The sequence below is a fragment of the Anopheles marshallii genome, chromosome 3 (assembly GCF_943734725.1).
Source record: "Anopheles marshallii chromosome 3, idAnoMarsDA_429_01, whole genome shotgun sequence".
Taxonomy (NCBI): Eukaryota; Metazoa; Arthropoda; class Insecta; order Diptera; family Culicidae; genus Anopheles; species Anopheles marshallii.
This window is the reverse complement of record NC_071327.1, coordinates 48975033-48992500: the sequence shown is the minus strand read 5'-3', so window position 1 is coordinate 48992500 and position 17468 is coordinate 48975033. Positions and strand designations below refer to the sequence as shown.

The window sequence follows — 17468 nt, the reverse complement described above, 5'->3', positions numbered from 1 at the left end:
CACCACCATGCCATCAATCTTCATAATGTCCTACTGCTGCCGGCCACCATGTGCGTGGGAATTTCGTCCGTCGGGCAGTTGAACACAACAAGACCCATAATTAAATCGTTCGCAATGGGTGAATGGTGCCAAAAAAGCATAAAATGAATCTGACCAAACGTAAGACAGGAAAGCTTCGGTTAGTCCACGTGCCGTTACCAGTGGACTGTACGAAACATAGGCCGCTGACGGTGAAATATTAACAAAGCGCACGGTACTAAACCTACCTAAAGGACTGTAGGGAAAGAACTAACTGGGGTACCTGGAGTTTTTTTGGTCCAACAATGCCTAGGATTTACTTCTGAATGGCATTAAATCGCGATAGGAATTTTTAATTATGAGGTCCTAGTAATGGTCGAATACCGATTGTGTTTGTTATAATTGGTGATATGTTTATTTACGAAACTGAATTGCAAAACTTAGACATTCCGAGATTAATTTCAATCTACCCAAATTTACTTGTATATTATTTGACGAAGAAAAAGCAGAACAGGACTTTGGATAAACGTGTAACGTTTCAATGATAAGAATGTTGGTTAAGTTTGCTAAGCTAAGCTAAACCTTTATCCAATCCTTGATATTTTATACAAGCTGACTAGTTACTGCTTTCACAAGGAGCATTTCGTTCATTCAAATTCCATTTCCACACGCCACGGATTGTCGCACAACTTGGCAAATAATTACCATAATATGGTAATAAATACTGCCAACCTTTCGACTACTGCCGAGTGCAAAACTCCACACGGTCCACTCCCGGGACCGTACTACTGACACACTGGGCAAACCAAAATGCTGAATCCAAATACTGAACAAACATACGAAGCTCTAGTTAGCCAAGCCAAAAGGAATTCTCTGTGCCGTGGAGTGGAGTGTAAACCTCAGCTTGGGCAGCTTGTCTTCGGCTTTACTTCGGAGTACACAGCTGAACCGTTCTATCAATTTATTGCCGACGGAGAACGAACCAAGAGCTAAAATAAATATGGCACTACTTTGCATATATACCCCCCTCCCCCCCCCATTTCACATCGCCAAAACACTGCCTAGCGATCCCCAGTCAATGACCTATTCGGCTTCCTCGATTTCCCCCCTCATTAGGATCTGCAATGAAAAGGTACGCAACACGAAGCTTTCTCCAGCATTCCATATCGCTAATGGTATGACGTCACTATTAGGACCTCGAACATCCATCGTAAAACTATTGACAGCCACCAGTCCTCTACTGACTGTTCACACTTCCAATCACAAGGACGAGGTCGATCCCTATCGATAAGGGGGGACAAACCCTGCCAGAATAGTATAATTAGTAGACAAATGGCTGACGCACACAGCAGAACCATGGGGGTTATTCAAACGTTTTTGTTGTTCGTTAACCACAACACACAGCAAATGCCAATTGCTTTACAGTCGGAGACCATTCGACCTTTACCGTATTGTTCGCTTGGGTTTCATTTTCCTCCTTTGGCTAATTGAATCGTAAAACAATTTTACGCCCTTACGCTGCGCTTCGAACGGTTAATCATTTGGCGTGAGCTTGGCCATGGCTTGGTCACCCTGGTCACTGCAGTAAATGAGTGTGTAGTGCACCACATTACATCACAAGGAGTACGACAGCTGGAAAATCATGAAATGGCAGACGACGCGACGAGGGAAATACTCAAATATGAAGGTAAATTGTTGATTTGTGCATCTTACGGGTGGTTATGGTTGGGAGAGTGGCATTTTCATCTAGAATCATCCCTGCTATTGGTCCGAAGTATCCAAAGAATAGTAGCAAGGGACTACAAAAAGCAGAACGCGGTTCCTTAAACAAGAAGCACGTAGCCAATCAGAGACATTTCTAGACAGTTGAGCTATTTTTTAACAGTAGAAACTAGCAACAGTCATCAAGAAAATCGGAACTGTCGATTCTAAAGTCCTCAAAAAGAAGAACGTGTTAAAAGAGTCGGAACGGAGCTACATTTATGTTACGTGCGGTTCAGATCGCCCGTCACTAATTCGTAACATAGGCCAAGTTTTGGGAAAATTCTTCGACTTCCCATGGTAAATCTTTGAATTAATTTATTAATTTAAGTAAGGAAAGCACGACCAGAAGAGATAAATTATGCTTGTCGAAATCTTTTGGATTTCTAAACCTATTACAATACTTACTTACTTATCCGGTACTACAACTGCTTCGCGGTCTAGGCCTGCTGAAGGAGTCCTCTAAACCGCTTACGGACGAGCGCCTTCGTCTGAAATCCATTATCCCGGCTTTTTTGCCGGACGCATTAACGCCATCACTCCATCTCAATTTGGGCCTACCACGTCTCCTCTGTCCATGTGGACGATCTAAAAGGACTGTACGGGCTGGGTCGTCAGGTATTCTCATGACATGAACAGTTCGCCGGAGTCTAAGCGGCTAAGAGCGTTTCGTCAGTTTTGGTCAAAGTGCATATCTCGGAACCGTATGTCAGTCGCTCAGCACCATAGCGTGTATCTCAACATCAATCTTATTGTCGGTGCGGACATTTGTTTCAAGATAGGTGAAATTTTTGACGACTTCCAAAGAGCGCTCACCTATTTGTACGACAACCCTGCGTGAGTAAGGATTTGTTAGCCGCTGGTGGTGCCACCATCAGCTTGGTTTTTGCCTCGTTAATCTCCAACCCAAGGTTTTCTGCCGCCTGCTCAATCCTTTGGTAAGCATCCGCTACGTAGGAGAACTGTAAACCAATGGTGTCTATGTCATCAACGTATGCCAGGGTCTGGATTAACGTATGACCCTTTGGAGGATGACCCACTCAAGCGCTAGGTAGAGGAGTAGACAAGCTAGTCCATCTCCTTAGCACAGACCCTTGCTGGTAGTAGAGGGCCCTCAGAGTTTTCCATCCACCATCACCTGGCATGTGACGTTGGTCATTGTCATTTGTACTAGTCTAGTAAGTTTGACCGGGATTCCAAAAGAGCTCATTGCGTCATAAAGTTTTACCTTAGCTATGGAAGAAGTTTTACCTTAGCTTTGCTGTCGTATGTGGCCTTGAAGTCGATGAAGAGATGGAAGGAGTTGCTGCTCCGCCATCTTCTCCAGGATCTGCCGCATGGTGAAGATCTGATCAGTAGTTGATTTTCCGTTTCGGAATCCGCTCTGATAGTTTCCAACTACCTGTCTACGAATGGGACAAGACGACCTCGTAGTAAAGGGGAGAATATTAGAAATATAACTGAAATACAGTTTGAAGGATTTTCAACTGGTACTGGAATGCAAAATGTCGCTCCATTTCATAAGAATTAAATGTAAGTTTTTGACCTTCATTTTGGGTTTCATTTTGGGTTGTGTATTTGGTAGCGGCAGCGGCCTTACATTTTGGGTTTTGGCTTGTGTATTTGGTAGCGGCAGCGGCCTTACCCGACAGGATCAGTTCAAAATCACATCTGGACCAATCCGCCGTACACAGGACGGACTATCCGGCTACGGGTAAGCCAAAGAAAGCCAGTAATGGCAGGGCTCTCTAGACCTCTTGTTGTGCCGCTAAAGAAGAAGTCTTAGTTACTGCGAGGTATTTGAAATGGAGTTCGGAGTTACGGCTGGAATTTCCAAATTGTTGAAGTCAATTACAACACAACGCAACTATCAACAGTCCACAGAACTGAGTTTTCAGTGAAAATGCATTAAGTAGGTAGTCGAAGTAACGCAACGTTGCTCGTCACCATGAGTTAAAACATGAGATATAACTGCTTCTTCTCCTTTACTTTCTTAATTCTTCTCTTCGTCGTAACGCCACGACCTACCTGGTCATACTAGACCATTTCTGGCTTACTAGACTTATACTACCACGTAGCCCGTTAGCCACATGGACCTTGTCCAAAACTGATGAAACCCTTCTTAGCCGGGTTTGAGAGAATGCTCAGAAGTGGTTTTGGCCCCGTATGTGTGGAAGGACAATGGAGCAGCCGCTACAATGACCAGAGCTCTGTGAGCTATACAATGAACTCATTGTTGTACAGTGTATTAGACTCACCAGGCTCCGGTAGGCTAATTATGTCATAAGAATAACACCGTACGACCTAAGCCGTAAAGTCCTATTAGGTCGTTCACCTGGACAGAAAAGGCGTGATAGGCCCAAATTAAGATGGAGTGATGAAGTTGATTCGTCCGGCAGAAAGGTCAGGTTTGTCTGACGACTGTGCTCGACCGCGAGCGGTTTGGAGGACTCCTGAAAGACCTCGAAGTGGTCCGGAAGGGTTTTGATGTCAGTCGTATAACAATATAATTTGAATGTATAATTAAACTAGAACATTCGTAGTTCTAGTGCTCTGTTATCCATATTATAGACTCAGGTGGAGCCGTTTGTGCAAAAATCGCTTTGTGTACACTATTGCGTAACACATGCATGCGTCTATCCGAAGGATTGAGATAAACTACTGATGGCAAACTACGCTGAATGAATTTCGACAGTGTTCACAGCCAATGGATTCAGTCTGTAGGAGTTGTTATGCTAAAGTAAAGAATTAACTGTAATCATACTCCAGGACATGGCTACTATTCAAGAAAGAAAAACAAAAAAAGCTATGAATAATATTAATTTACAGAGATGTTTAGATTCCTTTTTAAAAAACTGTTTATTCAAAGTACTAATAATACAATAGTCATTTAAATACACCGCTATAGGCGAACTATTATTTTACTAAGCCAGCCGAACGGTTTTACAATGATGTATTTTTTAATCCATATAATATGCCAGCCAATGTTGCTCTCTATCATACTTGATTGAGGAAAGTGTCGTATAAAGAGTGTTTGTGTGTGTATTTTCATATCTCTACTGTTGTGTGAGTATTCTGTATCAACCTTCGATTACCGAACCGGAGCACAATTACCTTTCCACCATCCACCTCATTTTGCAACGTTCCTAAAATGTACTTTCATAAATGTAGTTTTGATTTTATCGTGCATGTAAAGTGTTCTTGTAAAAATTGTCCCTTTTACTCCTATAACCATGTTTCACTGTCTGTTCTAAATGCCCTGCACCTGCTTTATTGCATAATAAATTTTAAAGTTCTAAACGGTTCGTGTTTCATTCGTTTTTGGGTGGCCAATGGGAAAATGGTTTTGTTAAAGCTCGGTTTACACGGTGTTTTATTATGTTTAGTGTTTGCCTTTCTACATCACTGATTTAACTCGAAAAAGAAACATGTTTTTTACCATTATTGCCCAACACTTACCTAGTTTCATCGTCCAGTTTTCTTCATTCGAAACAAATTAGTTGCCGATAAGAATTTTGTTCCTTAACGTAACGTAACAATTACGTTTTCAGTGCGCTAGTAGGTGTTGGTAAAAGCAAATGTTGATAAATATGTAATGTAGTACTAATCTATGACGGTTGGTATGAGCAAAAGAGAGATAATATAAACGAAGCATTACAATAAACACAATATCTTTTCCTTTTCCATTCCTCTCATTAAGTGCTAAACGTGATTTTTTCGCACGTAATCATTTCCATTACTAGTTTTGCCTCGATTCAGTGGAGGAGACTGTTATCGCTTTGTTTCTAAATAGCGTATTTTCTTTGCTATCTTTTTCTCTTTCCACTTAGTTTATCACAAGTAGTAGTTGACGGTTGTCTAATTAATTGTCATTCCGGGGCGGCCCGGTTTTGTATTGTTGTGTGGTGCGATTGCTCGGAACAAATCGGTACCTCATTTTGTACAAAGAAATAAACTTAAACAGCTTACAGCGCAACGCATTCTAATTTCATTTAGCTTCTGTAATCCAGAATCAAAGGGTTACATATATTTGCTTAACTGGCCGAATGAGAAATTTCATTTTAAGTTTGTAGCTCGCATAACGCTCGCACGCAATGTAAGTCTGCTTCTAATTAACTCTGCAGTATACTCCTGTGAGTAAATGTTACAACTAACTATTAACTGATAACTTTTAGCAATTTTAAGAGAGCTTTTTTATATTGATAGGCGATCTATTGTTAGTTTCACATTATAATAGAAGGTGCCACACCATTTGCAAGTGATTGCTTCGATACAAAAATTGGTTCCGAATGGATGTGATTCGCTTCTTTTTACAGCGGCATATGTATATTTCGATATATATATATATATATATATATGTATATATATAATTATATATGAAGTTGAGCCCCGGAGTTCCCCAGCAAATACTAAAGCTAAGCTGATTCCCTTTTACCCTTTTACGACATAGAGAAGCACTTAACTGCATCGATGTGCAGGGGAGTTAATAATCTGTGATATCAACTAGATTTCATTATTCTTGTTTGCTTTCTAATTCACGCATTCACGTACCGTGTTTACCACAGTTTTGGACAGCTTTTCTTTTACTACTATTCCTATTTACGCTCATATGTTAGAATGTGTGTTGTTGCTGAGTAAATTTTACTATTCTTAAAGGTTTGTTTTGCGTTAGTGAAATATGACACGCTGCGTGTTGTCGAATGAAAAACGCTTCTAATAAGCGTATGATTTCAAAACATAACCTGTTGATCGATCATGATCATGTGTTTAATATTTCCACTCGAGAAATAACACGGTAATAGAATGGCACACAAAGAAGGAATCCGTTTGTTATACGTGAAAGTGAAAACGGTGTGAAAGAATACTCGCAGCTAGCTACAACATAGTACAGGCATACTTTTGTTGCTATACAATCGAACAATTTAACTTTTTTTATAACATTGCAAAAAAAAATGAAAGAAAACGTATGTTTCGATTGTGATAACGTGGAAGACGCTAGCATTGGACGGTGGTACGTGGTGTATACACTGGCTGCACGCAACTAATTTTGCCGGCATGCAACAGCCTCTCCACATTCCATCTTCTCGGGGGACTAATGTTTCGAAAACAACTCCCCGAGTGCAACAAAAAGCTTCTCTCACCATAACGGGTGGTCTTTCTCTCTGCGGCAAAGGGAATGTAGTATAGCAAGTAGCAAAAAACTGTTTACTTAAGCAGTGATAGATCCAACGATTTGAAGCTCCATTTCCATTGTCACAGCAAAAACGGTTCACAAAGCCTAATACTAGTGAATCGAACTATTTCAAGTCTTTTGCCGATTGAGACCATACCTGCAAGTATCGTTATCGAAGTTAGTTTCAAAAACTGTTGTTATTAATCTTACCGGTGTTTTCCTAGCATACCTCATATCAGTACTGTCCCTTTCCACCGTTCCGTAACCGCCGTTGAGCGGCTTCGCATACAGTATAAAGTACATCTTATCTTCCATGCTTCATCGTTTCGATACATTTTACTACACTTACGTGAAGAGTGGTAAGTGATAAAAGTCGAATCCTCGATAGCCGCGAGCCGCTAACCATATGTACACGACGTGGTACGCACCCGGCACAAAGCAGATGAATCCGGCGACGAAAAATACTGCTGCCTGCGATCCGTTGTGTGGTTCCACCAGTGCGTACGCACCCATTGCTATCAGCCCGGTACCGATGATCAAGAGTGCGATCGCGGCCAGTACGGTACGCCAGTTTTCCCTCACCTTCGGGTGTCGCCAACAGTAGGTGTACGATTCACTTGACGACAGGTGTCCATACTCCTGTATCAGCGAATCACTGTCCCTGGAGGTGGTATCATCGGTGTATTTTAGATGGGCTCGATTGCTACGCGAGACCAGCGCAATTTGTATGTTGTGTGTTTGTGCGTAATAGCGTACATGTGTGTGTGTGCGTATTTATGTTTGCATTGCATTACAGTTTATTAGCAGCAGGTCCACAATGTTTGCCGGCACAGGAAGACAGAACAACCAACACCAGGATGTCCACGCATTGGGACGTGAAGCAACAAGGATCAGAAGGAACATTTGCATGAAGGTAAAACAGGTTAATAAAGAAGAGGAAGAGAACGAGAAGGAGAAAAAGAGATACCAGAAAATTCTAATATACCCAGTCTACACAATCAATCGCATAATAAAGTAATGTGTAAATAGATATTCCTCCCACCTCCGTTATGTTGTTAGTACTACTACTTGTTATACAACTATTCACCATGAATAAAGAAAAAAAAATACGACCCCGGAAGCGGAAGCATAAGCGTCATATCATCGATATGTTGACCGTCTTACCTTTGGTCGTGTATTCTGATGGACACATCGTCCGGTGATCGAGCCTTCGCCCGCATCGGTGTGCTGATGACGGTCGAGCCATACACCTTAATTACTTCGTCCGTTTCCTCTTCGAATGCATCGTGTATCGAGAACCGCTTGGCTGTATCCTTGCCGTGTAGACCACGGTTGGCACTCCCATTCTGTAGATTCATGTTCGGTTCTATTTCTTGTAGATTCCTCGGAATGGTTTGATCTGTTTTGATCACTTCAAACTCGGCGACTAGATCGGATGTTCCGTTCTCGCAAACAAGCGCGATTATACTCTAGGGCATACTTGGATGAACAATTTGGATGTCGCTCGGCACAACGAAACGGACAGTTCTTGAGGTCTTCGTTTTTTGTTGGTTGAACTTTTACGATGCCTACAGCAATCAATACCCCGTTTCTAGCTAGAATAGTAATCAGTGTTTCTTTTTTCACACCTGCTGTTGTGCAGAGACACTGTACGCTAAACGGCGCGGCAGATGATTAAACTCATTAACATACATTACGCTTTGCGAACGAAGGCGATGACGCTCGATGATGGCGCAGCAGAGCTCAGCAAGGACGGATTGGAGGTGAGCGAGTTTGAAGCTGCATTTTGTGTCTTTCGTTTGCGGGCAAAGAGTTTTGCAGCGTTTCTACCAGGACGTTGATTCACGTAGCGGTTTACTTTGTTTGGAACTTAAAAGGACTGTCGTCTGAAAACATGGCGGACAGGAGTGTACGGGGTTTGCTGTACCGAAACAAGCAGGAAAACCATATATAGGCAGCCTCTTTGCACCCACGTTCAGGATCCAGGTGTGCGTGTGTAGAAAAGGTAAACTGTCAGCGCGAGAATGCAGCCAGTAACAACAACAACACCACCACCCTGAGCTCGACGTATTTTGACATTTTCCAGTATGCCAATCGCGTTGATCGATTCTCTCCGGCGCAGTGGTTAAAAAAGTCGACGAAAGACATTTCTAAATTGTTACTTTGTATAAAGTATGCATCTATCTAGTGACACATTTATTAAATTGTCGCAGTTTCTGAGTAGTGATTCAATTGTTGGATAAACAAGTGGAGTGAAATGTGCAGTACTTTTGCAAATTGAGTGCGAAATCTGCTGCTTTCAAGCTGTCAAATCAAACATTGACAGTTGGTAAAAAAGGCGCGTGTCTTTTGGCAACACTGTACGATAATTGCAACGGTTTTTCAGTCTCCCAAAAGCGAAGCGGCAACCGAAAAACACACAAGGACGTGCACTGTTGTGCTGTGATAAAACAAAGCGTTCGGACCATTTTGTTTCCCGTCTGCGTGGAAAATGATGAAAAAGTTGTAAATCTCCGACGTTAGAAAGTGTTTTCGTGTCTAGATAGCGTACCATTGACCATTGTTTGCGATGTCCAAACGCGAGAAAGAACAGAAAGCAATCGCCGTCAGGACAGCGCGTCTAAACGATCTGATTTTGGGTCGCTCCAATGGTGGAGGAGACGCGCTATTGTCCCAAAGCAAGGAAGCGGGCGATGCTAACCTCCTCGATGTTGCCCTCAGCCGGGAAGGTCTGCTGGATTCGTTACTTGTGCTGTACGACGAATGTAGCAAAGATGCGGTCAAGAAAAAGGATAAAAATATCGCTGATTTCGTTACAAAATGTAAGCGGTCGTTCCTTGCATCGGATTACCTGATTTCGACTGATCTAACTTTATTCCAAACCTAATGACATTTTATGGCTCTACAGATCGCCCGATCATTCAAGAAACGCGTGAAAGACGGGTCAACGTACATGATTTCGATGTAAAATGTCTCATTGGCAAAGGATACTTTGGGGAAGTTCATGTAAGTGTATAGTCATGTCATGTATGCGTCAAGTGTTCAATGTGATAATTAACAGTGGGATTGTTTTTCTACAAATTTATTTAATGCTTTTCCCTTTTTCAGCTTGTGGCCGAACGATACACGAAGCAACTTTACGCGATGAAAAAGATGACAAAGGAGTCCGTCTCTTCGAGTCAAGTACGGACTGAACGTGACATTATGGCCACAAGACGTTCGGAATGGGTCACACCGTTACAGTACGCCTTCCAGGACCAGCACTGCTTGTATTTGGTGATGGAATTCTTACCTGGTGGCGATTTGTTGAGTCTGATGATACGCGTAGGCGTGTTCGATGAGGAGCTTGCACAGTTTTACCTGGCCGAACTGACTGCAGCGCTTCATAGTTTACACTCCATTGGTTATGTGCATAGAGACATTAAGCCAGAAAACATTTTGCTCGACCGTTTCGGGCATCTTAAGCTTGCCGATTTTGGAAATGCGACGGCTATCAATGATGATGGCAGTGTAACGAGTCCAATGCCGGTTGGAACTCCCGATTACATTGCGCCCGAGGTGCTACAAACCCTGTCGACTGTAGGCCGTTCGATGCATAGTGCCAAACACGACGTTACCTGTGACTATTGGTCAATGGGCATCATCGGGTATGAGTTCATAGCAGAACAAACACCATTTCATGGGGATAATGTGAACGAAACTTACTCCAAGATTCTGGAATATTGCGAAGGGCGTGTTGCGAAGAAACTCTCCTACCCTTCGCATGTTTCCATCTCCGCCAGTTATCGTGATCTTCTCGATCGATTAGTGACTAACGTGTCCAATCGTATTTCTTACCCGGAAATAGTGCGACACCCATTCTTCGGTGATTTGAACTGGGATCGTTTGCGGTACATGATTCCTCCAATTATTCCGACCGTTGGCAGCGATGACGATACATCCAACTTCGACGATGTGGATAAAACTGGCAAACGTAAAGTGTTGCTTGGCCGGAAGCCAACGTATAATATCGCTCGGATGAATGATTTTTCCGGGCATGATCTGCCTTTCCTAGGTTACACCTATGTGTATGAGGAAATGGACGTGGCCGGAATGTATCGTGATACGGACGAACACATGAAGGCTGCCCGACTTGCGGCAAAGGTGAAGGAACAAGAGCGTCGCGTGAAAGAGCACAGTGATGAAATTCATCGTCTACAGAAGGATGTACTCGATCGCGATCGTAAGATTGTCACAATGGCGGCGCATAGTAAGATACTGCAGGAAACGAAAAAGGAACTCGAACGTATGAAAGAGTTGCTGAAGGAGAAAACGGCGGAACTAGCGGCCACCCGCACAGAGAACAAAACTTTGCGCAATAGCTTGAAAATCGAGAAGGAAGAGCGTTTCAAAAATGATGCTACGATCGCCGATGTGGTGAAGCAGACGTACAAGAAGTGGGAAAAGTCTAAGCAGGCTTCCGATCAAGCGTACGAGCGACAGTTGGCTGAAAAGAAAACGGAACTTGCCGCAGCAAACGATAAACTGCGTGAAGTGTCCACTGAGCTAGTGACGAGGCTGGAGGAATGTCAGCATCTTCAGGCATCGATCGAAAATTATAAAGATTTGCTCAAAAAGTCCAAGGACAAGTTAATGACGGACAAGGAAAATCTTGATCGCAGCCAGCAGGAGCTAATGGAGACTTACGATGCCAAAATAGCGGAACTGAGGGCGAAATGGAAGGCTGAAAAGGAACAACGGGCCGGTCTGGAGATGGAGGTGCGTGAGCTACGCGACAAACTGCAGGAGGAAGAATCAACCGTAAAATTTGTTGCGGAAAGGGAACAAAAGCTCGTCGACAACATCAAGCGCCGCATGACGATGCAGCTGGAGGAAAACAACATGCTGCGCGAGGCGAAGCAATTTTCGGAAAAGATGAGCGAAGAAATGCAGAAAAAGAATGATCATTTGCGCAGTGAGATCTGCAAGCTGCAGGAGGAGAAGAATATGACGGTAACGATCAGTAGTGTGGAGAGCAGCCGCCGAAGCTCGCTGGTGTTTGAGCAAGAGTTTAGAAGTGCCAACTCAAGCCTGCAGGACATGACGACGGTACTATCGGGATCGAATGTTGAGACACAGCTGCGCAATGACTTAATTAAAGCGAGGTAAGTGCAATCAATACTCATTACAATCTTATTAAACATTAATTAGCATGCGAATTAGCTGGCGTTCGTTTTGATGTATCCAATAGCAAAAGGTAATTCGTTTTCGTTTATTTTCTTGTCTCACCGTAGAGCAAAATATTTTGAGGTTCCTTTGTACCGTTTAAAAAACGGCGTTACCCAAGTCCGTGTCTAGAACGGAGGAGACTTTGTTATGGATGGGAAGTTTGGTTTTCTTATTTCGCATGGCGACAAAAGTCATATAATTTATGAATTTAAAAGTGCTTGTTTCACTGCGATGTTGTTTTTGAAATTTTTATTTATGCTATATTACAAGAAAATGGAATCAATAAATGAAGTTTAATTATATGTGACTCACGCGTACCTGTACTCGACACAATCATTCCCCGCGTAATATCAGACTTTGTAGTTGGATGCATTTGAGGTAGACAGATTCGTCACTAAGTTAGTAAGGAATCGCGTTTGTATCATCAAGATCTTATATAACTATATAACCTTAAACTTTTTCTAGGCATAATGAGCTACTAGATCTTCTTGGCTTTACGATCCATTTGATCATTTGTATCATAAACGGCTTACTAGACTTATGCCAGAGGAGCAATGGGGTATTATTTCCCATAACAGTCACGTTCGTCGCTATATTATATAAAATTACTATTTTAGTAGTTGCTTTGTGTTAAAAAGTTGAATTATTTTCAAATAATCGAAAATCGAAATTGAAAAATCGAATCATCAATCTATTCAAACAGTGAAATTAAATTAGACGGTAAACGTTCAACCTATTGCAGTGCAGTATTATGAGCAAGAAAGATTGTTATACAACAATCCTCTGATCGCAGCAGGCTGCTTTTATTATTTGTATTATCCCTAGCACGTGTTTTCAAATAAGCGGATCGAAAAATGGATATAATTTCATACACGAAATGCACAACATTTGTTCATCAAATCTGTTCTAAAGATTTGGTATATAGGTAATTACATTAAGGATTTTGTTAAACGTGTCACCGAATAGGTGAACCATTCATTTACTGCTCTTATGTAATATTGGCACATTAATTAACTGTTGATTAATAAACGCACATTAACCTAATTTCTAGCACCTGATAGTTTGAAGGAGTTTTTACAACCTTTAGAAAAAAAAAAACAAAACACTAGTTACCACCATGTAAAAAAATACCACTGATCTCCCAGAGGCAGATGCCTAGGTATAATGGAGATGTTATTCGTAGTGAATATTCAACACTGATTTGCTGTCATTATCGTCTTTCGTACGATGATACGCACGTCTATGTGTGAGTGTTCCATATTAAATAGCTTCATTTCGCAATCTGTTCGATAAAACCCGTTGTAACGGTTGCTCGTTACGCCTGGGGTCATTAAATTGCATTTATTCTTCTCATAGCTTTATTGCAAAGAATAATTTCTGGATCGTTTTTGTTTGTTTTGTATTTCGCATGTATCCTGTTTCATTCGCACGTTCGTGTATGTAGGGAAAGCGAAAATGAACAGCGTAAACGGGCCGAACATTTAGAAGAGGTTTGCGGTCGGCTAGAAAAGGCAATCGATCAGCTGAAGGCAAGTGGAGCGGGATCATCTGGTGCGGAAACGCTGCTTGAGAAGCAGAAAGAATGTTTGGAAGATAAATTATCCGCAATCCGTGAGCAGGCTATATTGGACAAACAATCTGCACGTACCGCAAACCTTTCGCTCTGGAAGCTGGAGAAAGAACTAGAAGGCTTACGAGGGGAAAAGAGCATTCTGGCCCGGCGCATCGAACAGGCGGACGATCGTGTGACACGTGTCCGGCACGAGAAGGAAGAAGTGGAGTTTAAAATGAAGCAGCAGCAGGAAACCATTGCTAACAAGGATAAACAGATCGAGGATCTGCGAGCGGACATGTCGGTGTTAAAGGATGAGCTAAAGAAGGAGCGTCAACTTTGGAGCAATTCGGAGAAGGATCGGTTGGCAGAGAAAACGGAGCTGATCGAATGCTTAGCTAAGATACAAGTTATGGAGGAAAAAATGAAGGAAAGTCAACAGAAACAGCAACAGTTGAACGATCGGGCCAAATTGTTGACGGTGGAAAACGGGCGTTTAGCCAAGGAACTGCGCGAAGCTCAGGATGAGCTTGCTGACGTCACGGAATCAAGTGAAAATCTAGAGCAACGTTTAGCTGCTGTAACAAAGAACTTCAACATGCTGAAAGGAGCGTGCAGCATCACAGAGACGCAACTCACCGAAATGGAGATGCTGCTCGAGAAAGAATCGAAGCGTAACAAGGAATGTGGTGAGCAAATGGAAGCTCTTCGCAAACGTCTCGCTGATAAGGAAAGTGAAATTGACCGTATCCGACAAGAGGCGCAAGAGGAACGTTCCGATAAAACGTTAAGCGAATCGAGAACAAATCATCTGCTGGCTGAATACGAAGAGTTGCGTAAGAAATTCGAAGAACTCCAGCGACAAATGGTCGAACAACAGCAGGAGTTGATTGAAAAGACGAGCCATCTGTTCGAGGTACAAGAGCGTATCGAACTGTTGAATCACGATGCTGAAAACTTGCAGAAGGTAGTTGCTAACTACGAACAGGAGCACTACATTCTAAAAGAGGAGAATGCGCGCATTCTGACCGATTTATTCTTGGCCAAGGAGCTCATTACGAAGCAAAGCAACGAGATGCGCGAACAGCGAGACGTAATCGAACAGTTGACTGCCGAGCTAGAGCATGTGAAACGGGTCCTGCAAGAGCAGAAAACGTTCTACACCGAGCGTGACATTAAGAGTGAGGCAACGCTGGCCCAACACAAGAAACTGATTGACTATCTGCAGGCGAAAGTGGAGGAGTGCAATGCGCACAAGAAAAAGAAAACGTTGGCTGGACTGATTTTTGGCACATCGTCGTCTGCCTGTGAGCGGAAGGAAAACATCGTGCCTAATGCTGGCGGAGCGGTGGGTAACAATGTGCCGGTAGAATCAACTACCAGCTACCGGAAGCTGCAGGACGAACTGCTGAAAGAACGCACACGGACCAACCAGCTAAAGGAGCAGCTGCTGCGAGCGAAAACGGATCTTATTGCCGCGGCGAAGTGCAATACGCTGCAGAAAAAGCAACAGAAAGAGGACGAAAATCTTGAGGTTGAGCGAAGCGAGCGTCGAAACAATGATCACCGAACGGCAACAACGGATCGTAAGGAAAAGGAAACGCAACCAACGGAACAGCATCGTCGTCGCACTGCTTCTGCTGCGGAAAAGCGCACTTCATCCGGTAAGGTACATACCTTTGATATGACAATTGAAAGCTCATCTTCCGCCTCGAAACATCCTGCTATACTGTGCGCGGCATGTGATCGTCATATTCTTGCCGGTCATCCGTACTGGAAGTGTACGGATTGCGCCATTACTGTCCACCGCAAATGCCGTGCCTCCGTAGTGGGTCGATGTGGTGAGCAAGGAAGGAGCGGAATTAGTTGCGAGGATGTGGGAAAGATGAATGAATCACTAGACGACTTTGCGGAGGAGCTCGGTACGGGTGATGACGAGGAGACCGATGTTGAGTCGGTTGGACAGACGGCGGGACGCAAAAGTCCCGCATATTCCATGACCAGTGCGGAAGAGAAGGCAGAAGAAGACCACTATGTAGGAGATTTGCTGTTCAAAACAAAACGTCTCGAACCAAAGCTCTACGTAAACGATATCTATGAAGTAAGCGAGAAGGCCGTGCTGTTAGGTAAGTGTTATATCAAACCCCACAAAGTACCTGCAGCTGATATCTTCTTTTTCGAATGATTTCCAGGTTGCGATACGGGATTATATTCCTACCATATGGATACGGGAGAGGTCGTCCATATACGAGGTATCTCTAACGTGCGCTCGTTTGCCGTGTCGCATGCCATTCCGAAAGCGATACTGATTGGTTCGGATGGTGAATATCTGTACCAGTGTGATCTACGTCATCTACAGAGCCGGGCCCACGCATCGGCTTGTTTGCAACCGAAGTTGGAATCGTTTGTGCTAGATCTATCGATTGCAAACCGCACGCACAGCGAACCATGGCATATTGTGCGCATGATGGAAGACATTCCGGCCGGTGGAAAACTTTCAGATGCAATCGCTATAGCGGCCACCTCGTCTCGGATCGTAATTTTGAAGTTCGAAGGGCAAGCGGGTCGGTTTAAACCAGTCCGTGGACTTGACACAATTCTCCCAGTATCGACCGTACTGTTCACGAAGGATACCGCCATTGTTGGATCGGACAAGTTCTTCGAGATCGATCTAGTATCGTACGTGGCGGAAGAATTTTTAGACATGTCGGATAAAACGTTGAATGAAGTTAGAAGCTGTACGCCGTTAGCTGCATTCCGTATCAATAGCCAGGAGTATCTGCTTTGCTACCGGGAGGTAGGCATTTTCGTTGACGATTCTGGTTGGCGTTCCCGGCCAGACAATTTGAACTGGTTGCAGGACCCGGTTGCGTTTTACTACCGTGAATCGTGTCTGTTTGTGGCCCATGCCGACTGCGTGCAGGTAATGTACATTAGTAAGTCCTACACGAAAGATCTGGCTTGTCGTCAGGCCCATGCAGATGATGAGCGGCGTGCGTTTATTAGTTTACGAGAATCACCCCGTTTATTGGCACCGCTACAGTTTGCCCGTACTTCTATTTATGTGGCGTGCGAGTGTGGGCCGGATCGGGAACAGGAAATTGTGTTGCTCGATGGGCTAAAAGCACTTCGGACGGTGGGTTTTAGTCGGTCGCTTGAAACTCTGTCCAGCCTAGCAACGGGTGTTGGCCAAAGTCAAGATTCTTTGTCCACCCTTGGGCAAGGCGTGTGAAAGTTATGGAAAATTTAAACCGATTCGTGACATCTTCATATGTTAACCGCATTCATATCTCTTCATATCATATCAGACTGTTTTTCACGCTCCTTTTTTCATACTTACAAATTGTTAGTTTTTTCCTTTTCTTTTTTTTCGATTCTTATACCTAATAAATGTATTCGATTTGACAAGCCCAGCTGCTTAATTTAACTTACGTACTGCCAGTTTTCCGCAGTAAGAACTATTTAGGAACACTATTGCATTCTAAACAAATTGTTTAAGGCTACGCACATTTTCAACTTATTAATAAACTTTTGATATCAGCTACTGTTATTGACGATAAAAACATACTAAGATAAGGACTTACGGATAAGACCTAGTACCTTGTATTTAATGAAGAAAATTCATGAAATATACGCATGATGTCATGTATTGAAATTATTTGAATTGTTAAAACATGTTTTGTGTCGATAATTGTTTTTTTTTAGTTCATTGTTTTTTCAATTATTCTGATGTAGAAATACTCGAAATAAGGATGG

The 17468-nt window shown here is 43.0% G+C and overlaps 2 protein-coding genes across 2 annotated transcripts; one reads left to right on the top strand and one right to left on the bottom strand.

Annotated features, from left to right (window-relative positions):
* Nucleotides 1–7297: 7297 nt before the first annotated feature.
* Nucleotides 7298–8310, bottom strand: LOC128714081 (transmembrane protein 134). The gene is made up of 2 exons (XM_053808957.1): nucleotides 8117–8310; nucleotides 7298–7655 (listed from the first exon to the last, which is right to left on the bottom strand). Exons 1-2 carry the CDS (start codon nucleotides 8308–8310, stop codon nucleotides 7298–7300), a joined length of 552 nt encoding a protein of 183 aa, XP_053664932.1.
* Nucleotides 8311–9521: 1211 nt separating this feature from the next.
* LOC128711800 (citron rho-interacting kinase) lies at nucleotides 9522–16944 on the top strand. Its single transcript, XM_053806686.1, has 5 exons — nucleotides 9522–9774; nucleotides 9861–9958; nucleotides 10061–12096; nucleotides 13605–15838; nucleotides 15905–16944. Exons 1-5 carry the CDS (start codon nucleotides 9522–9524, stop codon nucleotides 16942–16944), a joined length of 5661 nt encoding a protein of 1886 aa, XP_053662661.1.
* The last annotated feature ends 524 nt before the right edge of the window (nucleotides 16945–17468 follow it).

Coding starts and splice junctions, on each gene's coding strand:
- LOC128714081 (XM_053808957.1), bottom strand. CDS start 8,310: ATGAATCTACAGAATGGGAGTGCCAACCGTGGTCTACACGGCAAGGAT. Junction 7,656..8,116: donor ATCAGAATACACGACCAAAG/GTAAGACGGTCA, acceptor GGTCTCGCGTAG/CAATCGAGCCCATCTAAAAT.
- LOC128711800 (XM_053806686.1), top strand. CDS start 9,522: ATGTCCAAACGCGAGAAAGAACAGAAAGCAATCGCCGTCAGGACAGCG. Junction 9,775..9,860: donor CGCTGATTTCGTTACAAAAT/GTAAGCGGTCGT, acceptor ATGGCTCTACAG/ATCGCCCGATCATTCAAGAA. Junction 15,839..15,904: donor CGAGAAGGCCGTGCTGTTAG/GTAAGTGTTATA, acceptor AATGATTTCCAG/GTTGCGATACGGGATTATAT.